The sequence below is a fragment of the Oncorhynchus tshawytscha genome, linkage group LG10 (genome assembly GCF_018296145.1).
Source record: "Oncorhynchus tshawytscha isolate Ot180627B linkage group LG10, Otsh_v2.0, whole genome shotgun sequence".
In the NCBI taxonomy this organism is placed as follows: Eukaryota; Metazoa; Chordata; class Actinopteri; order Salmoniformes; family Salmonidae; genus Oncorhynchus; species Oncorhynchus tshawytscha.
This window is the reverse complement of record NC_056438.1, coordinates 49,639,561-49,664,616: the sequence shown is the minus strand read 5'-3', so window position 1 is coordinate 49,664,616 and position 25,056 is coordinate 49,639,561. Positions and strand designations below refer to the sequence as shown.

General features: G+C 48.8%; 1 protein-coding gene across 4 annotated transcripts in view; it reads left to right on the top strand.

The window, feature by feature from the left end:
* chd7 (chromodomain helicase DNA binding protein 7) overlaps window positions 1-25,056 on the top strand; it is an 84,488-nt gene that overhangs the window by 37,492 nt on the left and 21,940 nt on the right. For all 4 annotated transcript variants that reach the window (XM_042328670.1, XM_042328671.1, XM_042328673.1 and 1 more), the window contains 22 exons: window positions 2,573-2,717; window positions 3,627-3,755; window positions 3,916-3,981; window positions 5,050-5,105; window positions 5,418-5,532; window positions 5,758-5,841; window positions 6,053-6,190; window positions 6,350-6,471; window positions 11,938-12,181; window positions 13,059-13,235; window positions 13,526-13,768; window positions 13,944-14,130; window positions 14,316-14,526; window positions 14,819-15,014; window positions 15,355-15,522; window positions 15,760-15,939; window positions 16,272-16,382; window positions 18,181-18,389; window positions 19,917-20,116; window positions 20,745-20,907; window positions 23,539-23,628; window positions 24,285-24,388. In XM_042328670.1, the coding sequence (XP_042184604.1) occupies window positions 2,573-2,717; window positions 3,627-3,755; window positions 3,916-3,981; window positions 5,050-5,105; window positions 5,418-5,532; window positions 5,758-5,841; window positions 6,053-6,190; window positions 6,350-6,471; window positions 11,938-12,181; window positions 13,059-13,235; window positions 13,526-13,768; window positions 13,944-14,130; window positions 14,316-14,526; window positions 14,819-15,014; window positions 15,355-15,522; window positions 15,760-15,939; window positions 16,272-16,382; window positions 18,181-18,389; window positions 19,917-20,116; window positions 20,745-20,907; window positions 23,539-23,628; window positions 24,285-24,388 (3,338 nt within the window). The remainder of the gene's footprint in view (window positions 1-2,572; window positions 2,718-3,626; window positions 3,756-3,915; window positions 3,982-5,049; window positions 5,106-5,417; window positions 5,533-5,757; window positions 5,842-6,052; window positions 6,191-6,349; window positions 6,472-11,937; window positions 12,182-13,058; window positions 13,236-13,525; window positions 13,769-13,943; window positions 14,131-14,315; window positions 14,527-14,818; window positions 15,015-15,354; window positions 15,523-15,759; window positions 15,940-16,271; window positions 16,383-18,180; window positions 18,390-19,916; window positions 20,117-20,744; window positions 20,908-23,538; window positions 23,629-24,284; window positions 24,389-25,056) is intronic.

The window sequence follows — 25,056 nt, the reverse complement described above, 5'->3', positions numbered from 1 at the left end:
CCTTAATACAAACAGACTGTGTTAACCCTCGAAACGTGTGATACCACAACGTCTCCTTCATACTGAAAAGATAGAAGGGCCTTCCTCACTCTCAACACACCGGACCATTTATCTTAATCTGCTGCCTACTTGCTCTGCATCGAGGCACCTCCCCTTCCAAGCCAGTCACATGACTGAGAACCTTCCCTTATTAATGTCTCCATAGAGTTATTGCCAGCGCTCTGCTGAAGCCGTGTGTGGGTACTCCTGTGTGCATTCATTGGCCTTTGCAAGTATGCTAAAGCTGTGTGTGTGTGGGCCCGGGGAGAAAGTGTCAGGGGGTCCAGCTGTGTATGACTCATCTCACCAGCGGACGGCAGGTGTCCTATAACTCTCCCTCCCTCCCTCCTCCGACCTTCTCCTCACTCTATTCCCTCTCCTCCTCCCGTCTCCTCGCTGTCAGCATGGACCATCACACGCACACACACTGAGCAAAGTCACACACACACCACTGCTGGAGGACCACATGCCTAAATGCCATTCAGTACACCCCAGAGACCAGATTCATTTCAGTGGTGCAGTTGGAACAAATCCTGCTTGTTAATGCAGTTACAACACCATCATGGCCGACTGGTATTTTGGTACTACACACGCCATCTTATGAAACGTCATGTTTTGTTGCCCTTGTGCTGTATCTATAACAGCGTTGGTTAGCGGTGTTAGCCCTCTGTGTTTCTGCCTCACTACCTCCCTCCTCCCCTGGGTGCATACACACACAGCCCCAGAGTCTTTCCTTGAACCCTGCCCACAATACCTTGTGACTGGAGGATGAGATGGAGTAGGAGACCGATTGGGGGGGGGGGGTGAAGAAGATGGGGAGATGGTCGTGAAAATTGAGTGAATGAGACTGAGTGGTGAGGGAAGGAATGGAGACTTGACAGAGGGGTAGAAAGACGGAGGCAGGAGAAGAGATTGAAAGGCCGACCAAAGAGAGAAGAGAAGAGAAGGAGAAGGAAGGGGAAAAGAGATTGAAAGAAGGGATGATGAAACTGGTCACTAAGATGGCCCGGTAGAATGAGAAAGGAAGATGGCGTGCGAGGGTAAATGATGGACATTGGAGGAGCTGGCCCAGAAGAATGAGTGGAGAATGGACAGACGGAAAATAGAGTAAATCTGGACGGTTGGGAGGGGGAAAGCGATGGGGAAGCTTATGGGCAATTCAACAGTTATGGATGTATGACACTCAGATTTTTCACTTTTAAAATGTAGTTTAGCGAAGCATACAACTCTATGCACAAGGACTACAATTTACACAGGAACACATTTACTTGAACAGTGCAGATGCAAAATTTGGTAACAGAATGACAGCATTCTGTTAACAAATTTTGCATCTGCGCCGGTCAAGTAAATGTGTTCTTGCTACATTTTCTGTGTAAATTCTTAAGTTGTATTTCGTCATAGAGTTGGATAGTTTGTTCAACTTTGAAATCAAATGGTTTTGTTTGGCATACATTTTAAATAGAAAAATTGGAGTCTCAGTATAATTACCCTTCTAAACAATTACCCTTCTAAACAAGATGAGAGAAAGCGGGAGAAGCAAGGGAGGGGAGGCCACGGTGGAGGGGAGGCCACAGAGGAGGAGAGGCCGGGGAGGCCAAGGTAGGAGATGGAGAGGCCGGGGAGGGGAAGAGAAAGCAAGGAGAAGCTTTAGAGGAGAGGCGTGATCGAGGGAAAGAAGAAAAGGAGAAGAGAGAGGGAGACTGACTGAGTAGAGCAGATGGCTCCAGCCGGTGGCGTCCAGCCAAAGGAACAGGTGCGGGTCATGTGACCGCCGGTTACCAGGGCGATGTGATTGCTCTTGGCGTGCAAATGAAAGGAGAGGGGGGCCCTAGAGGGGAGGGAGGGAGAGAAAGGCAAGGGGGGGGTTGACTGCCCACCCCCTGGGCTTTGTGTAATCTGTGGCAGCCGCGGAGCTGTGTGTGTGTGTGTGTGTAGTACACACAGTGGAAAGAGGAGACAACACCCCTTCTCTCCCTCCCTCCCTTCTCTCCCCCTCTTCTCTTTCATGTTTTAACCCTCTGTCCTCCAGCCTCGAGGAAACTGTTAATTCAAAACATGGCCTCTCCAAGATGGTTACTTACTAGAAATCCCAGTTGACATCCATCTTCTTGTGTATTGAACATCAACTTTGAAACCACCGGTTCATCTGCTGAGTTCTCCTTGTTGTGTACAGGGTGATTTGTTGATTGTTCCAACGGTCATGAAAATGGTCTCCTAAGGTTCTTATGCTATGGTAACAGCCTTTATATTGGGAGCAGATTATGATAAGAGGTTGTCCCTCATGTTGTGAAGGTAATTATACTTTTGCCATTGTTGACTTTAGACTATCAGAGACCCAGATGACCGAAAGCTGGCGGCAATGTCTTATGTGCAATACACAGTGGTGGTGATAGGAGATGGGGTTCAGACTCACTCATCTTTCTCTTTATTATCCATCTCCTCTCACACTCATCTCTTCATTTAATTATTCTCATTATCCCCCCTTCCTCTCCTGTCGCTCTGTTTCATCCCTCTTCATCCCTTCTTCCTCCAGCACTAAGAAGGTGGAGGCAGCAGAGGGCAGTGGCAGCAGTGTGAAGGAGACCAAGAGGAAGAGAGAACCGTCAGTCTCGGTCAACTCCGATGTGGAGAAGTCACCCCCACCTCCCTCTGATGAGGAGGATGACGACGGTGTCCAGGTACACACACACACACACACACACAGTAACGTCAGTTGTACATACAGAGTAACATCATAGGTACAGACAGACAAACGCACACTTTCCAACAATGTCAACCCTGTTAGAAGCTACCAAATAACCCCCATGCTAATTTATTGACTTCATTCTGGTCTTAATATGGATTTAATAATACAGCCGTATGGATGATGGTTGAACTAAAGGGGCCAGATTAAGTCTTTTGTATGCATCCCAAGTGGGACCCTATTTCCTAGATGGGCCCTGATCTACCGGGCGTTCAGCCACAGGCCCTGGTGTTAAATTATTAACTTCATCTGGTCCCGGTGTTTTTCAGGAGTGAATACAATAAAAAAAATATCTTAATGCGAGATGCTCACTCAAACATAAACACACTACCCTGCTCTGAGCCAGGCAAATGGGAGCTGTTAGCTGCAAAGGACTTCACCAACCCAAACATCCAGGTGACCCAGCCATCTGACACTGAGGCTGTCCAATTTACACCACTCTTAAACAGTAGGCACGGCCTGACAGATGTAATACCATGATTGCAGCCGGCACGATTTAGCCCGTTAGGAGCGCTGAAGAGAGGGCCTGCCCTGCGCTAGAGTGTGGTTGTGTGGCTGGGTACCTCGGTTCGACTGGGCTTGCGGATTGTGGAAGCTAGAATTTTTTTTTAAATATATTTTTTTACTTGATTGATCATATCCGCAATAGAATACAAATGTTTTAAAAAACACTCATAGAATTCACCTCAATTTCCACCCTGGTTTTATTTTGTCAATCTTGTTTCTGTTATGGTTATTCTGTTTTTGGGATTGTCAGGCTAGTGCGGTACTGTAAAGTACAATTGTTCACTTATCACCTTCCTCTCTCCCTCGTCCTTCTCTCTGACCTCTCCCGTCTCTATAGAAGCGTCGCTCCAGTCGTCAGGTGAAGAGAAAGCGCTACACCGAGGAACTGGAATTCAGGATCTCGGATGAGGACCATGATGGAGACTCCCCGGCTCCCAAGTCCCCCTCCAACAACTCTGAACAGCAGGTCAGCACCAACGGAGAAGCAGAGCGAGGTGCTCTGGCGTGTGTATGTCAGAAGGAGCTTGTGTGTCAGATCATCTCTCTGTTTCGTCTGCGGATAGCTTTGTGCTCCCTGCCCTCCATTACTTAGGCCTGCTAACGTTGTTCCATCTGTGTAACTGTAGGAGGTGGTGGAGACAGAGGGGCCTGTGGTGGAGAAGATCATGGCCATGCGCATGGGGAAGAAAGAGGTGAGGCTCGTGCGCGCGCACACAACACTCACAGCTGTGTCTCTGGAGAGAAAATGGGTACCGGCTCCCCTGCACAGGTGTCATCTTAACAACCGCTGCTCGACCAGCTCTAAACAGATTATACTCGCGCTCATCCTCCCTCCTAGACAGCCGTTTCATAGACCAGTCTAGCGGGGGTGTGGAATGAAGCCGGTTAGAGTTGTGTGGACTTGGGTCTCTGGACTTGTGGGTTGGACTAGTAATTTGATTAGACCAGATGTTAGCAACCCTGGAGTTGACATGAGCCTTGAGTCTCTTTTGCATTAAAGTCTAGATACTTCCTTTGTGACTGTATCCCTTGCTGGCAGTGAAGGGGCTACGCTGTACTCCTGCAGTGTAGTGGCAGTGTAGGGAATTGAAGTATAAGGCTGTCTAGCGCTTTGTGTTCCCCCAAGACCGGCTGGTTTTATGTGGTACATTACACTCCAGACAGGGTGTGTGTGTGAGGGAGTTGTGTGTGTCCGTCTGTCTTCGGGGTGTGTGTTTCTTCATTCCATTTCAAAAGCTGCTCCAAAACAAAGCTTAGTTCACCTCTGCCAAAAACAATACGAACACTCGTGCAGGCTGGCTGGCGGCTGGGACTCGAAGTAAGGCAGCTGCGAATGGGTTACCCCCCCACCTTGCAAGCACGCACACACTCTGCCTGAGGAAATGCTAGTTTGGCGTCTGTCGTAGCGCTGTGGTTTTGGCAGGAAGCCAGGCCTCGGGTCAGCTCTCTGTGAATGGAACCGTGTGCGTGTAGTGTGGCTGTGTCTGCATAGAAGTGATTCATGAGTCATCCTCAGCACCACACAGTAGAGATGGTTGGTCTTTAATGGGGGTGGTGGGCTATTGTCAGTTCTCTTCTCCACTACAGTACAGTACAGAGATACAATTGTTAGACTTTACTAATATGTTAGAGAAAACGGGGCCTGGATTTCACGCTCAAGGACAAACTTTGCATCTTAACCCAAAACTCACACTCCTATCTCCCAACTGTAATCCACAACAGCTGACACAGATATTTACGTCTTGGTTGTTTTTTCACAGGTGGAATCGGGAGAGGAAATGGAAGTGGAAGAATTCTATGTGAAGTTCAAGAGTTTGTGAGTGAACAAAGTACCGACACACTACGATACAGGGGCCTTAGTTCACCGTGTCATTTGATTACCTCAAGCTTTTGGGGGAGGAAATGGAGGATAAATGGCATCGTAATAAAATTTATCTAATACACGCTCTGTAAACCACCGGACTACTGTTTGGATTAAGATTATAATATAATGCTCTAATTCTCTAGATTAGCTCATTTTTGGTAGTGTGTGTGTCTGATATATGGTGTGTATCATGGCATGTCTGTTATGGTGTTTGTGTCATGGTTTATGGCGTGTGTGTAACTGTATTTCTCCCTCTCTGTGTAGCTCCTACCTGCACTGTCGCTGGGCAGATCTGGAGGAGCTGGAGAAGGACAAAAGGATCCACCAGAAGGTCAAGCGGTTCAGGGCCAAGCAGGCCCTCGCCACCTTCGTAACAGAGGTCAGTCCCGCACCTTTATCTTCCCCACTGCTTGGCAGCCATTTTGTATCCGTTTTAACATGCGTTGTACGATCGGTTTCTTTCCTCCTACTTTCAACTTCAGAGGATTCAATAACATACGATTATTTGGTTGGGTGAATGTTAGACTTTCTCTGCTCTTCCTCCCATCTTCATCTGCCATCATAATGGTCAAGATAACCTTCTCTCATTCCCTCCCTCCTGCAGATGGATGACGAGCCTTTCAACCCGGACTATGTTGAGGTGGACCGGGTCCTGGACGAGTCGGAGAGCACAGATGAGAACGGCGAGGTTTGTTCTTTCTTTACTACCTGTTCTCTATGGCCTTTAATGGCCTCCAAAGTTGGATAGGTTTGGTTATGTCCTTGACTTATCCTTGTTTTGAAGTTCATTGGCTGAACATTCCTTTTAAGTTCAGACCAAACGTTGGTTGCCCTTTCCTTTCATGTTGGAGTCACAGAAAGACACACTAACCCTCTCTCTAACTCTCCTCTTTCCCCAGCCTGTCAACCTGTACCTGGTGAAGTGGTGCTCCCTGCCCTATGAGGACAGCACGTGGGAGCTGAAGGCCGACATCGACCTGGCCAAGATCGAGGAGTACGAGGCCGTCTCGGCCCGCCAGCCCGAGACACAGCGCGTGGTGAGTATTAAAAACCTCCACACACGCTTCCACTCTAGACTCTCCTGCTACCTTTTTCTTACATTTTTTTATGGTCCCGGCCCTTTAATTTGGAGCCAGCAAGGCCACGCTCCTGCAGTCGCACGGAAACCACTAACGGCAGGCTTTTATTTGAAACAGGAGCGACCTCCCACTGACGGCTGGCAGAAATCCGAGAGTTCCAGGGATTATAAAAACGACAACGCACTCAGGGAATACCAGCTGGAGGGAGTGAACTGGCTGCTCTTCAACTGGTACAATACGTAAGGAGAAGTACTATAACGCTCTCTGTGTGTGCTAAGCTGTATGATGTATCTGTATGACCGCCTATTATACAACGTTTATTATTTAACAATAGTATAATATACATGATATTCTAAAATGTGATTTTAAAAAACCCCACAGGTACTCAATAAAAAATACTTTGTTTGTAATTGAGTATGTGGACATCCCTTCAAATGAGTGGATGAGTGGACACAGCCATGCAATCTCCATAGATAAACATTGGCAATAGAATTACCTTACTGAAGAGCTCAGTGACTTTCAATGTGGCATCGTCATAGGATGCCACTTTTACAACAATGCAGTTCGTCAAATTTCTGCCCTGCTAGAGCTGCCCCAGTCAACTGTAAGTGATGTTATTGTGAAGTGGAAACATCTAGGAGCAACATCGGCTCAGTCGTGAAGTGGTAGGCCACATAAGCTCACAGAACGGAACTGCCGAGTGCTGAAGCGCGTAAAACGTAAAAATTGTCTGTCCTTGGTTGCAAAACTCGCTACAGAGTTTCCATGGCTCAGCAGCCTCACACAAGCCTAAGATCACCATGCGCAATGCCAAACGTCAGCTGGAGTGGTGTAAAGCTCGCTGCCATTGGATTCTGGAGCACCAGACACGCATTCTCTGGAATGATGAATCACGCTTCCTCATCTGGCAATTCGACGGATGAATCTGGGTTTGGTGGATGCGTGCAAGGGCCTTATCGCTCAACATCAGTGCCCGACCTCACCAATGCTCTTGTGGCTGAATGGAAGCAAGTCCCCACAGCAATGTTCCAACATCTAGTTGAAAGCCTTCCCAGAAGAGTGAAGGCTGTTATAGCAGCAAAGGGGGGACCAACTCCATATTGGAATGAGATTTTTGATGAACAGGTGTCCACATACTTTTGGTCATGTAGTGTAGATGCTATGTTTATCCAACACATTCGCATGGATAATACTTAAACATGTCACCGAACATGCGTGAATACAATCAACACATCCATTCCCCGTAGGGTGTCCTCCAACCCATGTGTTATAGGGACATGTGTGTACCCAAGCTGTGCTTTTCTCACACTAATCATTAATGTGTGATCTACCGCTGCTGCACACAACACACTACTGCACGCACACACTGACACCCCTTCACCACACACACACACACACAAACCCGTCACCAGTGTAGCCTGCCTACCCCAATATATCAGTATAACACTATAGAAAAGCTTCCACACACACTCACTTCTTAATTTGAATGTCATTGATCTGCCCTAACCGGGTTAGCTTAACTGTTCATTAGATTACTCGCTCACTAATGGAGTGAACAGTCAAGGACACACTATTGCCCATATAGTGGACTACTTGGCCAAAGGCAGGGCACTATATAGTCAATAGTGTGTCATTTGAGACACTATCCCGGTTACATCTCATTCATTGCATTGTTTTCTTTCCTCTTAACTCACTACCGCTAATAGTCGCTGAGGACCCACTACCGCTAATAGTCGCTGAGGACCCACTACCGCTAATAGTCGCTGAGGACCCACTACCGCTAATAGTCGCTGAGGACCCACTGAGGACCCACTACCGCTAATAGTCGCTGAGGACCCACTACCGCTAATAGTCGCTGAGGACCCACTACCGCTAATAGTCGCTGAGGACCCACTACCGCTAATAGTCGCTGAGGACCCACTACCGCTAATAGTCGCTGAGGACCCATACCGCTAATAGTCGCTGAGGACCCACTACCGCTAATAGTCGCTGAGGACCCACTACCGCTAATAGTCGCTGAGGACCCACTACCGCTAATAGTCGCTGAGGACCCACTACCGCTAATAGTCGCTGAGGACCCACTACCGCTAATAGTCGCTGAGGACCCACTACCGCTAATAGTCGCTGAGGACCCACTACCGCTAATAGTCGCTGAGGACCCACTACCGCTAATAGTCGCTGAGGACCCACTACCGCTAATAGTCGCTGAGGACCCACTACCGCTAATAGTCGCTGAGGACCCACTACCGCTAATAGTCGCTGAGGACCTAATAGTCGCTGAGGACCCACTACCGCTAATAGTCGCTGAGGACCCACTACCGCTAATAGTCGCTGAGGACCCACTACCGCTAATAGTCGCTGAGGACCCACTACCGCTAATAGTCGCTGAGGACCCACTACCGCTAATAGTCGCTGAGGACCCACTACCGCTAATAGTCGCTGAGGACCCACTACCGCTAATAGTCGCTGAGGACCCACTACCGCTAATAGTCGCTGAGGACCCACTACCGCTAATAGTCGCTGAGGACCCACTACCGCTAATAGTCGCTGAGGACCCACTACCGCTAATAGTCGCTGAGGACCCACTACCGCTAATAGTCGCTGAGGACCCACTACCGCTAATAGTCGCTGAGGACCCACTACCGCTAATAGTCGCTGAGGACCCACTACCGCTAATAGTCGCTGAGGACCCACTACGCTGAGGCGCTAATAGTCGCTGAGGACCCACTACCGCTAATAGTCGCTGAGGACCCACTACCGCTAATAGTGAGGACCCACTACCGCGCTGAGGACCCACTACCGCTAATAGTCGCTGAGGACCCACTACCGCTAATAGTCGCTGAGGACCCACTACCGCTAATAGTCGCTGAGGACCCACTACCGCTAATAGTCGCTGAGGACCCACTACCGCTAATAGTCGCTGAGGACCCACTACCGCTAATAGTCGCTGAGGACCCACTACCGCTAATAGTCGCTGAGGACCCACTACCGCTAATAGTCGCTGAGGACCCACTACCGCTAATAGTCGCTGAGGACCCACTACCGCTAATAGTCGCTGAGGACCCACTACCGCTAATAGTCGCTGAGGACCCACTACCGCTAATAGTCGCTGAGGACCCACTACCGCTAATAGTCGCTGAGGACCCACTACCGCTAATAGTCGCTGAGGACCCACTACCGCTAATAGTCGCTGAGGACCCACTACCGCTAATAGTCGCTGAGGACCCACTACCGCTAATAGTCGCTGAGGACCCACTACCGCTAATAGTCGCTGAGGACCCACTACCGCTAATAGTCGCTGAGGACCCACTACCGCTAATAGTCGCTGAGGACCCACTACCGCTAATAGTCGCTGAGGACCCACTACCGCTAATAGTCGCTGAGGACCCACTACCGCTAATAGTCGCTGAGGACCCACTACCGCTAATAGTCGCTGAGGACCCACTACCGCTAATAGTCGCTGAGGACCCACTACCGCTAATAGTCGCTGAGGACCCACTACGCTAATAGTCGCTGAGGACCCACTACCGCTAATAGTCGCTGAGGACCCACTACCGCTAATAGTCGCTGAGGACCCACTACCGCTAATAGTCGCTGAGGACCCACTACCGCTAATAGTCGCTGAGGACCCACTACCGCTAATAGTCGCTGAGGACCCACTACCCTAATAGTCGCTGAGGACCCACTACCGCTAATAGTCGCTGAGGACCCACTACCGCTAATAGTCGCTGAGGACCCACTACCGCTAATAGTCGCTGAGGACCCACTACCGCTAATAGTCGCTGAGGACCCACTACCGCTAATAGTCGCTGAGGACCCACTACCGCTAATAGTCGCTGAGGACCCACTACCGCTAATAGTCGCTGAGGACCCACTACCGCTAATAGTCGCTGAGGACCCACTACCGCTAATAGTCGCTGAGGACCCACTACCGCTAATAGTCGCTGAGGACCCACTACCGCTAATAGTCGCTGAGGACCCACTACCGCTAATAGTCGCTGAGGACCCACTACCGCTAATAGTCGCTGAGGACCCACTACCGCTAATAGTCGCTGAGGACCCACTACCGCTAATAGTCGCTGAGGACCCACTACCGCTAATAGTCGCTGAGGACCCACTACCGCTAATAGTCGCTGAGGACCCACTACCGCTAATAGTCGCTGAGGACCCACTACCGCTAATAGTCGCTGAGGACCCACTACCGCTAATAGTCGCTGAGGACCCACTACCGCTAATAGTCGCTGAGGACCCACTACCGCTAATAGTCGCTGAGGACCCACTACCGCTGAGGACCCATAGTCGCTGAGGACCCACTACCGCTAATAGTCGCTGAGGACCCACTACCGCTAATAGTCGCTGAGGACCCACTACCGCTAATAGTCGCTGAGGACCCACTACCGCTAATAGTCGCTGAGGACCCACTACCGCTAATAGTCGCTGAGGAGTCGCTGAGGACCCCACTACCGCTAATAGTCGCTGAGGACCCACTACCGCTAATAGTCGCTGAGGACCCACTACCGCTAATAGTCGCTGAGGACCCACTACCGCTAATAGTCGCTGAGGACCCACTACCGCTAATAGTCGCTGAGGACCCACTACCGCTAATAGTCGCTGAGGACCCACTACCGCTAATAGTCGCTGAGGACCCACTACCGCTAATAGTCGCTGAGGACCCACTACCGCTAATAGTCGCTGAGGACCCACTACCGCTAATAGTCGCTGAGGACCCACTACCGCTAATAGTCGCTGAGGACCCACTACCGCTAATAGTCGCTGAGGACCCACTACCGCTAATAGTCGCTGAGGACCCACTACCGCTAATAGTCGCTGAGGACCCACTACCGCTAATAGTCGCTGAGGACCCACTACCGCTAATAGTCGCTGAGGACCCACTACCGCTAATAGTCGCTGAGGACCCACTACCGCTAATAGTCGCTGAGGACCCACTACCGCTAATAGTCGCTGAGGACCCACTACCGCTAATAGTCGCTGAGGACCCGCTGAGGACCCACTACGCTAATAGTCTGAGGCTGAGGACCCACTACCGCTAATAGTCGCTGAGGACCCACTACCGCTAATAGTCGCTGAGGACCCACTACCGCTAATAGTCGCTGAGGACCCACTACCGCTAATAGTCGCTGAGGACCCACTACCGCTAATAGTCGCTGAGGACCCACTACCTGAGGCGCTAATAGTCGCTGAGGACCCACTACCGCTAATAGTCGCTGAGGACCCACTACCGCTAATAGTCGCTGAGGACCCACTACCGCTAATAGTCGCTGAGGACCCACTACCGCTAATAGTCGCTGAGGACCCACTACCGCTAATAGTCGCTGAGGACCCACTACCGCTAATAGTCGCGGAGGACCCACTACCGCTAAATAGTCGCGGAGGACCCACTACCGCTAATAGTCGCGGAGGACCCACTACCGCTAATAGTCGCGGAGGACCCACTACCGCTAATAGTCGCGGAGGACCCACTACCGCTAATAGTCGCGGAGGACCCACTACCGCTAATAGTCGCGGAGGACCCACTACCGCTAATAGTCGCGGAGGACCCACTACCGCTAATAGTCGCGGAGGACCCACTACCGCTAATAGTCGCGGAGGACCCACTACCGCTAATAGTCGCTGAGGACCCACTACCGCTAATAGTCGCTGAGGACTCCCTGTCATCATGTTCATAATGTTTCTCCCCCTCCCAGACGGAACTGCATCCTAGCAGATGAAATGGGCCTGGGTAAGACCATCCAGTCAATCACATTCCTCTATGAGATCTACCTGAAGGGGATCCACGGGCCCTTCCTGGTCATCGCCCCCCTCTCCACCATTCCAAACTGGGAGAGGGAGTTCCGCACCTGGACCGAACTCAACGTGATCGTCTACCATGGCAGCCAGGCCAGCCGCAAGACCATCCAGGCCTACGAGATGAACTACCGTGACGCGCAGGTACGTCTTGACCGTAACGTGGCCGTACTTTAACCATGACCTAACCACAGCACAACTATAAGACCATCCAGGCCTACGAGATGAACTCCTGCGGCGCATATGCGTGACCATACCGTAATTTAACCTGACCGTAACATGACCATTAAGGCTAGACGCACAGGTAACGAGACCTTAATGTAACGATAATCCCAAGCACAACATGACCTTATTCTATCACAACTTTAGCATTGCATAACAAACATGACCTCACAACACGCTTAGGCCTAAGTGAGACTATAGTACAGTACACTAGGTTCTTCACCCTAATCTAAGAATAATCCCACAGTAAGCACTTTTAGATAGACGGTCAGGTACTTAACCTCATTAACCAGAGAGCCACACTGACCTTACCAGACCGAATAAAGACTACAGTGACCGAAATGTGACCGTAACCTACTCCAATAACTATTTTAAATGTGTTAACCCAGCGGTTCACCGTCTTTTCTGATCCGGTGAACACCACATCACTGTTGAAAGTTCGCAGAGTTATGGAATTTGTACCAAAATATCTTGCCAGCCAAATTGAGTCAATTTTATCTGTAAATGTAACAGATTAAAGGCCTATTATTATTATTATTACTATTAGCATTGTGAAAAGTAATGTAAAATTAATTACAATACCTTTAATACTCCCAACTTTTATTTTTGGCAACAAAAAAAAGATAAAATCATAATAAAATTTGCTGACTATCTGCAGTACCACGGGTACCTCGGCAGACATTGTAATCCTATAACCAGGGTCCTGAGTTTTCCCTGATTGAGTCGCGTGGGCAGGAAAATCTAATGTTCACCATAACACTCCTTCCTCTCCCTCGCTCTCTTGTCCCTCCGTCCTCAGGGTCGTGTAATAAAGGGAGCATACAAATTTCATGCAGTCATCACCACGTTTGAAATGATCCTGACGGACTGCCCGGAGCTGCGCAGCGTCCCGTGGCGCTGTGTGGTCATCGACGAAGCTCACCGCCTCAAAAACAGGAACTGCAAACTGCTCGAGGGACTCAAGATGATGGACATGGTGAGTTGAAACAGAGAGAAGTGTATGATTTATTTGACAATTCAAAAAAAATAAAAAATGCACAATACAACCACATGTGGATACAAAGACTACTTGCCATTGGACATGTTGGAAAATATGCAATTTATTGATGAAATGCTAATATTTCATGGACATTAATGGGACAATATGTTTCCGCTTTCCTCCTCTCCTATCACAGGAGTAATAAAACAAAACGTATATAAAGACCTACTGGAAGGAACTAAGTACAGTAATGACTAAATACTCCCCCCCCCTCTCCCCCTGGGAAGGAGCACAAGGTGCTGCTGACTGGAACGCCCTTGCAGAACACTGTGGAGGAGCTCTTCAGTCTGCTCAACTTCCTGGAGCCTGAACGCTTCCCCTCAGAGAACACCTTCATGCAGGAGTTTGGCGACCTCAAGACTGAGGAGCAGGTCCAGAAGCTGCAGGCCATCCTGAAGCCCATGATGCTGCGACGTCTCAAGGAGGATGTGGAGAAGAACCTGGCCCCCAAGGAGGAGACCATCATCGAGGTGTGTGTTTGAGTGCGTTTCTCATGGTCAAATAGTGAGATTTCCTTGTACTTGAATGGAATTATCTTAATGTCAATTCTTTCAACGTGCAAGCCATCTTACCTACTCTGTTAGATTACTACTGCTGTATTATGAGGTCTTGCTGACTGATTTCGTTCCTATCCCCTGTTCTCAGGTGGAGCTGACCAACATCCAGAAGAAGTACTACCGGGCCATCCTGGAGAAAAACTTCTCCTTTCTGTCTAAAGGAGGACCGGGAGGTGGTGGTGGTGCATGGGGAGGCGGAGGGGCTCAGGTCCCCAACCTGCTCAACACCATGATGGAGCTGAGGAAGTGCTGCAACCACCCCTACCTCATCAATGGTACTGAACACACTAACGCAGATCACACTCATTCTAAAATCGTTTGGCTTAGAATGTGTGTATTTTGGACCCTCTGGATGTTAATTTGGTGTCCTGTGCCCCACCTACTTGGCTTGGGTTTGTTTGTGAACTGACTGGGTTTAGTCATGCTGCTTTGAATGATTCTGATGCCTCTTATGTTCTAGGTGCAGAGGAGAAGATCCTGGAGGACTTCCGCGAGAACCACCACGCTGAGATGGCCCAGTTCCACCTGCAGGCCATGATCCAGGCGGCGGGCAAGCTGGTGCTGATCGACAAGCTACTGCCCAAGCTGAAGGCCGGGGGACACAGGGTCCTCGTCTTCTCCCAGATGGTGCGCTGCCTGGACATCTTGGAGGACTACCTCATCCAGAAACGGTGCGAATCTGACTGTTTTAGATGTTCTCTTCAGTCCCCTAACCCAGGGGTCTGAAACTGGTTGCCCATGTGCCAGATGCAGCCCGCTTTTATTTATTTTTAATGTTGGCCATGTTTTATCTTTGAATAGTTGATGCATTTGAACATCATAATTCATGCTGTGTGTGTGTATATAGATACACACACACATTACTAGTAGTCTGTAGGAGCACAACGATGACAGTCAGAAACGTGGGTTGTTTTAGTATGACTGTGTTGTTGACACTCACCGTGACCGTTTCCATCCGACTAGGTACCCGTACGAGCGTATCGATGGCCGCGTGAGGGGTAACCTCCGGCAGGCTGCGATCGACCGCTTCTCTCGACCGGACTCCGACCGCTTTGTCTTCCTGCTGTGTACCCGGGCCGGGGGCCTGGGCATCAACCTGACTGCTGCAGACACCTGCATCATTTTTGACTCTGACTGGAACCCCCAGAATGACTTACAGGTATGAAGACTGGGCTGGACTTGGAAATAGTCTCACTACTAAGTTTGATAGTTGAAGATGCAATTTTTTTCTATCTTTGAGAATACTGTGGTCACAACTCAAATAACTGCACAGGTCAATACAGTAGACAGACACTAGTCAAAATGCAGTACACAGGTTTGCAAATTAAACAAAACACAGGGCACAGACGAGTGAACATTCCAAAACAGGGCAGACGAGATGTTATCACACTGGTACACAGCTCCATGACTTCGTTTATTATCAGTTGATCTATGCTTTTTGGAATCTAAGCATGTTTTTTTTTTTTCTCCATACCTCTTTCTCTTTTCCTCTCTCTCAGGCCCAAGCCAGATGCCACAGGATTGGCCAGAGCAAGGCGGTGAAGATCTACAGACTGATCACTAGGAACTCCTATGAGAGGGAGATGTTTGACAAGGCCAGCCTCAAGCTGGGCCTTGACAAGGCTGTGCTGCAATCCATGAGTGGCCGAGAGAACGCAGCCAACGGGGTACGACACACACACAGTTCTCACACAGTCAAATAGCAAGACCAGGCTTGAGGACATCTTGTTATAGTCTAAGTTATATATGCAGCAATAGAAGGTTGGTCACCTGTGAAGGTTGCTCATCTGTCTTTTTGGAAAGATGGTCTTCTCAACTGTACTTCATTACCTTAATAAAGGTAAACTTCTGTTGATGTGCCGAGCTCCGTGATCTAAACCCTCAAATGTACTCTACCACCTCAGGTGCAACAGCTGTCTAAGAAGGAAGTAGAGGACCTCCTCCGCAAAGGAGCTTACGGAGCTCTGATGGACGAGGAGGATGAGGGCTCGAAGTTTTGCGAGGAAGACATTGACCAGATCCTCCAGAGACGAACCCAGACCATCACCATTGAGTCCGAGGGCAAGGGGTCCACCTTCGCCAAGGTAGCTTCAATACGCTGTTTCCTATGTATTCTTAGCTCCCTCATTCAATCCAGTAGTCATTACCATAGGAATTGAATTACTAGAACAGATTTACCCTTTCAAGTCTATGGGCCTGGGTGGACCGTCGCCCCATTCTATTAGTAATTCTATTTCTATGGTCATTAACACTAGAGAGCCAGGCTTGTTCAGAACCAAGCTGTGCAGTGTCAGTGGGAGCTAACCCAGCAGCACTTCTTTGAGATCAAAATTGTCATTTGATTAAAAGAAGGTGGAGAAAACGCATTCAGGAGATTCGCTGTTGGTACCATTTCTCCTTCTCCCTTTCTCCCCAGGCGAGCTTCGTGGCCGCTGGGAACAGGACGGACATTTCCCTGGAGGACCCAGACTTCTGGCAGAAGTGGGCCAAGAAGGCGGAGCTCGACATGGATGCTATCAATGGACGGGTGAGCCTCAGGAAATTGAATTGTGGGAAATGTAGTGTGACGGGTGACCTAGGAGGGCAGAGACTTGGCTTGGTCAGTATTTCAGTCTCGAGGACTGTACAGTAACTGGCTACTTGAGGACAGTAAGGCTACCGATTTGTGCTGACAGTTTGGCTTCTGGGGCTGAATTCTCAGTTGCAGTATTTACTATGGGAATGGGAGAAACCCAGCCCGGGGTGGTCACACCAGCGTTTCCCCTCCCTTTAGACACCACATGCTAAAGTATCGGCGCTCAATAGTATTATCTCCCTCATACATACACTAATCTAAAGCGTTAATTAATATGGCTTATTACCCCCGGGCTAGCCATGCGTGGCACCCCAGTCATAACTGGGCTAAGTCAAGCTCATTTAAAACGGTGGCTGTGGGAATCTCTTTCTATTCCTTAATTACCCCGCATTCCCCTCTTCGGTGGACCCAGAGGCAGTAAGCAGCTTATGCTGCTGCCGGAGGGGAACAGAGACATCACTTAGTCAGTCTAGAGAGCAAGTCCTTTTCCTCTCCTCGCTGCCTCTACCCCACACCGCTCTTGCTCTTTCCTCCCTCTCAAGGGCCCTAGAGTATAGCACTTAATCCAGCCGCATAAACAGACGTGTCATCTCTGCAAGTCACCCTGGATGAGTTTTTATATATATGTGTGTGTGTGTGTATATATACAATGCTTTCGGAAACTATTCAGACCCCTTGACTCCAAATGTTGTTACATTACAGCCTTGTTCTTGAATGGATTAAATCAATAAAAATCCTCATCAATCTACACGCAATACCCCATAATGACGAAGCGAAAACAGGTTTTTAGAAAGTGTTGCAAATTTATAAATAATGTCAAACATACCTTATTTACTTGCGTTACTTGCATTCAGATGCGTTGCTATGAGACTCAAAATGGAGCTCAGGTGCATCCCATTTCCATGTATCATCCGTGAGATGATTGATTAGAGTCCACCTGTGGTAAATTCAATTAATTGAACATGATTTGGAAAGGTGCACACCTGTCTAATGTCCCACAGTTGACCGGGCATGTCAGAGCAAAATCCAATCATGTCAGAGCAACATCCAAGCCATGAGGTCGAAGGAATTGTCTGTAGAGCTCCGAGACAGGATTGTGTCGAGGCACAAATCTGCGGCAGGGAAACAAAAAAATGTCCCCAAGACACAGTGGCCTCCATTATTCTCAAATAAAGAAATTTGGAACCACCAAGACTCTTTCTAGAGCTGGCCCCCCGGCCAAACTGGGGAATCGGAGGAGATGGGCCTTGTTCAGGGAGGTGACCAAGAACCCGATGGTCACTTTGACAGAGTTCCTCTGTGGAGATGGGAGAACCTTCCAGTCGGACAACCATCTCTGCAGCACTCCACCAATCAGGCCTTTATGGTAGTGTGTCCAAACGGAAGCCACTCCTCAGTTAAAGGCACGACAGCCCGCTTGGAGTTTAGCTAACAAGTGCTCAGCATATGTGGAAACTCCTTCAAGACTGATGGAAAAGCATTCCAGGTGGGGGGATAATACATGATTCCATGTGTGTTTTGATGTCTTCTGTTATTATAGTAAGAATAAGGAAAACCCCTTGAATGAGTAGGTGTCCAAACCTTTGACTTGTACTGTACCTAATATATCGATCTCTATCCGCAGGGAAACTGGTAATTAGGTCAATAATAACATGCTACCTGTTTTCAGCGTTTTAACAGGGAGGGAAATGTGGTTGAGGGGGGTTTGACACAATTTAATTTTGTGTGATTTAAATAACAATTTTCTTAGAACACCCTGGTGATTGACACGCCGAGGGTACGGAAGCAGACACGCCACTACAGCTCAATGAAGGAGGACGAGTTGGCGGAGTTCTCCGAGCTGGAGAGTGACGGCGAGAACGAGAAGCCCTTGACTAAACCCAGGCGGCCACAGGACCGAGCCCAAGGGTACCCCCGCAGCGAGTGCTTTAGGGTGGAGAAGAACCTCCTGGTTTATGGGTGAGTGGACATCTGAAAGACTTAGACATTTGTTAGGGAAGGGATGACTGTTCTCCAAGCCTCAAGTCCCTTTGGAAGGCTAACCCTGATAGATCTGAAAGAATGTAATCAGGATTTTTTTCTGTTTTTTCTGTGGGGAATTCGGTGAAAGATTTTCACCATAGTGGTCAATATCTACAGCTAGACACTACAGACTGTTAGATGGATGTAAGAAATTACTCAAACACACCAGAGGGATATTACCACAGCCCTTGATTATCACTCATCCAATCCTTTCAACTCTACATCTTCTCGTTCAGGAAGTCCACCTGATTCCTGAGAGATGTCATATCTTGTCTGGCTTCCAGGGTACCGATCTCATCTTTCCTTTCCCTCCTTTGTAGGCTCAGGAGGTTGAGGATGTGTGCTTGCCTAAACACCAGTCACAAGCGACTGGTCTGGTCATGCTGCGGTGGTCTGGGGGGAAATGACGCCCACGGAGCGCTATTGCTTGCACACTCCCATGTAGAGTAATTTAACACTTAGCCATCTGAGGCTCCCACACGCAAGGGGCCATTAAACATGCCTGTATACTTACACAAACACGAGCCCAGATCGATCTTGCGTGCACTCCTATAATGACCCAACACACAACCACACAGTGAACCAACCAACCAGCACCTACATCACACACAATGGCCCAGCACTTATAAACACACACACTCATTAGTCGCCGTGCCCGGCTGCCCTCCGCAGGGAGAGATCACGGCTGGCTGCATGCACTCACCACGTCTGACCAGCAGTGGGGTTTGTTTTTCACATGCGACCGAGTCAACTGTACTGTCTAGACCCCAGGGCTGTAGGGCAAATTAGAGCCATCACGTCTGAGAGGACTCATTTCAACTGACGCTGCTGCCATTGACTCCCTCCCTCTCTATCTCCCTCCATAGATCAGCCCCAGCCTCCCTCGACCCACAAACGCACTCCTATCGTCTGGGTGTCAGTGGGGTTATCTCACTGCCGTGTAGAAACGTTTTAGGGCGAGACAAGAGTCTTCGCTCGGTTGTCACAAGTAGAAATCTACTCTGGGTCACCCGCGGTAATGAGATGTGCTGTCGGTTGCATGTGCGGTCATGAGCGAACAGGGTCACGGAATCAGATCGTGGTGTGACATTGGAACCTGGTTGAAAGGCAGAGAGCCAGACATAACACTGCCCCATTCATACCCGCCCCTCAACCTTACTGTAGTAGTTTGGGTGGGGGGAGGAATATGGAAATAAAAAACCTTCCAACTCCAGATTGTAAATGTGAGTCATCGGGATAAATGATAATACTTGAGACACTGACTAAATAATTCTCATCTCTTTCTCCTCTCTCTCCTTGCTTCGTTCGTCTATTCTTCTTTTCTTATAATTTCCTTCATCTTGTTTTCTCTTTCCCGCTCTCCTTTTTTCTTTCCCCCCCTCTCCGTTATCACTTTCTATCCCTCCGTCTCTCCCCTCCCTTTTTCTTCCCCTCTCTCTGTGATGATCTCCCCCTCCCTGCTAGGTGGGGTCGCTGGGGAGACATCCTGTCCCACGGGCGTTTCAAGCGGCCCCTGCGCGAGCAAGATGTGGAGACCATCTGCCGCGCCCTGCTGGCCTACTGCCTGCTGCACTACCGTGGCGACGAGAACATCAAGAGCTTCATCTGGGACCTCATCACGCCCACCGAGGACGGACAGAGCCGCACGCTCACTAACCATTCCGGTACGTATCCCTACGCACCCTTACTGCAGCATTACCGTAGCTTAACCAAAAACGTAACGAACACACCACCACCTTTCCACTGTCTCACAGTAGCAACTTCACCAGCTGCTCTTTAAGACCTGCCCAATAGCCTCCAGTAGGAGTAGTGAATAAACATGCGTTGAATTCCATAGGATATTTCACAGTACCACCACCAACGTCCCTTGCTCGCTCACTCAACCCCTCCCCCACTTATTCCCTCCACAACAACTCCTGACATGACCTTGCTTTAACCTTATGCTCTGTCTGGTTTAGCGCTGGACTAGAACCGGCTCAAACTGGTTCAGTCTGACTTTACATAACTTATTTGACCTTGATCCTCATTGGTTTCCCGCCTAAGCAAACTGGAATCTGATTTGGTTACACAAACCATAGTTAGCCCAATTCCTTGCTATTTCAATGTTATCAATTAGTTTGCAGATGGCCATTTAAAATAAATAATTGTCATGATTGATCAAATCCTTGCTGGTACTAGACTTGTCAAACCCAGGTCTCTCTTTATAAAGGGATCTCAATGAGAACTAATGAATCTATTACCCTAAATTGTAATGTCTCTGACTGTTGTTGTGATTCCCCCCCTCTCCTGCAGGTCTGTCTACTCCAGTACCACGGGGTCGTAAAGGCAAGAAAGGGAAACCAGCCCCGCCTGCCCCTCCCCAGCTCCCCAGGGCAGAGTGGCTGGCCAGCTGTAACCCTGACCTGCTACTGCAGGAGGACAGCTACAAAAGACACCTCAAACACCACTGTAATAAGTAAGTCACCCCTAAATCCTAACCTCAACGCTGTCGTTTTTCAAACACCAAAGGAACAAATTAGCCATTGATCAAGCTCAGTGTCGTTGTGCTCGAGTCCGGTCTCGAGACCCCATGTTTGTCTGATACATTTTGACTGTGTCGGACAGTGAGGACTCGTCATTTCTTCCCGAGACTAGTGGCGTAAGAAACTCAGTAGTTATCAGCTTCCATTTAGTCAGCGCGTTAAACTGCTTCGCCAGGTGAAATATACATACCCACCTTTCATTAAACGATCTTATCACCTATTAAAACCTGGGCCTCCTACTTGACTCGTAACATTACTGTTCTTTACTTTCATTGACAAATATCCTCAAACCTCGTTGCGCTCATCAGAATTTCCTTGATTCACTAGTAGGGAAGAGTTAGGGGAATTATTTGCAAGTTGTGCGCTCACTATTAGTAATGGGGAGGGGGGGAATTGTAACAGTCTTAATATCTATTATAGACATGTTTGCTCAGTGGTGAAACGTGGCAACTTCCAACATGTACTGAACTCAAAAATCATACCATCACTTAATGCACCCAACTGAATAAAACAGAACTGTGTGGCTGCCACTCACACAGATAGCACCCACACGGATAATGCTACCCACAACCACACTGCTTAAACAACCTAGCCTTACGCCATCACGATCACACATCACCAAAAGCAAGAACAGTGACACATCAAAGGATGTGCGAGACAAGCTCGTGATGCCGGATGGACAGCGGCTGTAATACCAGAGTGCACTATGTAGGAGAGTGTGTTTAACATAAACTGCATAGGGCCGATAGACAGCAGTCACACACAGCATGATGTTAAAGGACGTGGCGCACATTCACTGACATAATACGCCAGTAGGTCCCAATCATAAGAATACAAAAACACAACCATTAAGTGTTAACAATTACTTCCCATTGCAAATGTCTTTTTCACAAACAGCACACAAAGTGACCGGTGAACTTAAGTTTAGATGCAACAGCGTTTCTCGCTGAAGTTCTATTCAAAGAAATTGCTGCGAGCTGCAATAAATAAAAACACAGTTCCACTCACCAACAAATTACCATCCTCTTCGATAGCACCTGCTGCAAACTAGTCTACAACGAAAGCTAGCTAGATCGTGGGAAAACTACTGCTCGCTATTCGCAGTGACCTGTTGGCCTTTGAAGGAAGTCGTTTTGGTTAAACGTCCAACCCATTAAAAATCAACATGTGATTGGTTGAATGTCCACTGTCACTCCAAAATGATTCCCTAATAGAGTTTAGCCAGCCAGATTTATCTCCCCAAAAACCACCAAAGAAAAATCCTTATTGGATCTTTTTCTCATCTTCAGTGTTCACGCTTTCCTTTCCAACAACAACTGAAGAGATAAAATCAGAACATTTATTATTACAAATTCTCTGAAGGCCGTCATTGTTCCCTACTGTGTTTGGGTTAGTAACAACTTGTAGAGTGACTATTTTCCCTCGGCATGCATTTTTCACCATTCTCAATTTCTGAAGGCTCCCGAGTGGCGCCGCGGTCTAAGACGCTGCATCTCAGTGCAAGAGGCATCGCTACAGTCCCTGGTTCGATTCCAGGCTGTATCACATCTGGCTATGATTGGGAGTTCCATAGGGCGGCACACAATTGGCCCAGCGTCGTCCGGTTTGGCCGGGGTAGGCAGTCATTGTAAATAAAAATTTGTTCTTAACTGACTTGCCTAGTTCTTCTCTAATAGTTTACAATCCAATCCAATTGGCTTTTCTTTTGAAATATATATATTTAAACTAATATTAGATAGGCCTACATTGTTACCTATAGGATCTATAGCACAGAAATACTTGAATTTTTAGATATTTCTTTTAGTCATTGTCTTAAATTGGACTCCTATTTTGCTGGTTTTGACTCTCTTGCCACCCTACGGTCTTGGTCTTGACTTGGACTCGATTTGCTCCGGTCTTGAACCGGTCTCACTTTACGTGGTCTCGAACACACTGGTCTACCCTAACCTCTGACCTTTAACCTAACGGAAACACAACCCCTACTCACACACCACCATATTGTCATAGATAAGCAGGCCAACACACCGTTGATAGTTGGTGGTTTCTTAATAATTCCCAAAAAAGCGAACACCCATTAGTCCCCGGTAATCCTATTTCACATGAGTTCCATAGCTCCACTCCAACTAGCCCCACACACACACACTCCTTTTGTTTAGTTCTAGCCAGTGTCCTATTTACTTTCCCTCCTTCCTTGGCCGCAACTCTTCTTTCTACTCTGTTGTTGTCGGGGAGATTTTGTGGCGGCCAGGTTTTTTGGGGTTGAGGCTGGCGCCGCGCCAGGCCAGGTGCCAGGCAGACCTGTTGGAAGCGGGTGAAAGGCGGCACACACAGGGGCGATTATGTGGTGCCATCTGTCAGGCGCAGGGGCTGGCGCGCGGCGTGGCTAATCAGGCCTGGCAGCGTGATGGATGGGTAACGGCCAGTGCCAAAGATCCGCCGCCGCAGCTAGCCGCTCTAGCCAGCTACTGCTGCTGGCGCACGGGACCAGAGTTTCACTTTTATTACCCTCCCCCTCTCTTCCCTTTTCTTTCTTTCCTATTTCTGTCTCCCCCCCACACACACAGAGTTCTCCTGAGGGTCCGTATGCTCTACTATCTGCGACAGGAAGTCATCGGTGACCAAGCCGACCGGATCCTAGAGGGAACAGACTCAAGGTTGGCATCCACTCCCTTCCGTCTCCTCCCTCCATCCCTTTATCTCTCACTCCAACACTCCCAAGCCCCTGCCTGCTTTATCTTCACACTCCCTCCCTCTCCCCTCGTTTCACCCCATCACCCAGATGTGCATGCATATATAATGCTGAAAACGTGCACACCATGTCAATGGCGTCTGAGGCTCTTCGCTGAATAGCTACAATGCTGTTATTGTGTGTGTGTGTGTGCATATATGTGCCAGTTATTGTGTATGTGTGTGCCTGTGTATAAGTGCCAGCTTGCCTGTGTGTGTGTCTGTATTGGATTAGGCCAGGCAGGCTGCTAGTGGTGATAGCGTTGCAGGCATCAGGGCAGGCTGCTAGTGGTGATAAGGTTAGGCCTGCTCTGCCTAGGTCTCCTTAGTGATGAGGGCTGCTTTCTAAATGGCACCCTATTTCCTATATAGTGCACTACTTTTGGCTCTGGTCGAGGCACGATGTAGGAAATACGGTTCCATTTGGGCCACAGTGGAGATGTTCCAGCAGCGTGGCTAATGACCATATTTCCTCCCAGATGCCTGGAGATGGGGCCTAATACGGACACGCGCCGATTTTTAGACACTGTTAATTCATTTTCCCCTCGTTCTCTCTTCCTCTCCCCTTGGTCTGGGCCCACAGTGAAATGGATATCTGGATCCCTCAGCCTTTCCACGCCGAGGTCCCTGCCGATTGGTGGGACAGCGAGTCGGACAAATCGCTCCTCATCGGCGTCTTCAAACACGGTAAGCCCCACCCGTCCGGTACTCGCACACACATACGCACACCGCCCGAGTTCTGGCTGCTTCGGCTTGATTGGTGTTCCCATAGCGACCGCGGAGCACAGCTGGCTCAGTGAGACGTCATGAGATTGATTGATGGCTATGTCCAGCAGCCCGAGAAGATGGGCTGTGTAGGTAGGTGTGTGTGTGAGCACAGACTTGTTGCAGCTTCCATCTAGTCCCTGGTTATCCAGTGTTCTATCAACCACAGTTGGTTGATGCACTTTATCATGAGGTTAGTTCTCTTTTAGCTATGGGCTAGCTGGTTTAGATTTAACCACCTTTTTTTGTGTTACAGTGCAAAACAAGGTAAGCCAGAATTGTAACGATTTTAAGTGTCAATTGTATTGATGGTGATAAATATTCATATTAATTTGGGATAATTGTCATTATTCTCCATAATTGCCAGCCTCTCTGATTCAATTATGGATCTGAGCTGTGCCTCAGCCCTGACGCGCGCACACACACGGGTGCTCTCTCAAACACACATGGAAACAATAGAGCTAGCCTATAGTTTATCATAATCCTCATTCACTTGGGAGGCCGGGGGAGGAAGCTACTCTCTGCCTCTGTCACACACATACACCAGCATGCGCACACAGACCAAACCCTCACACATGTCTGGTACACAC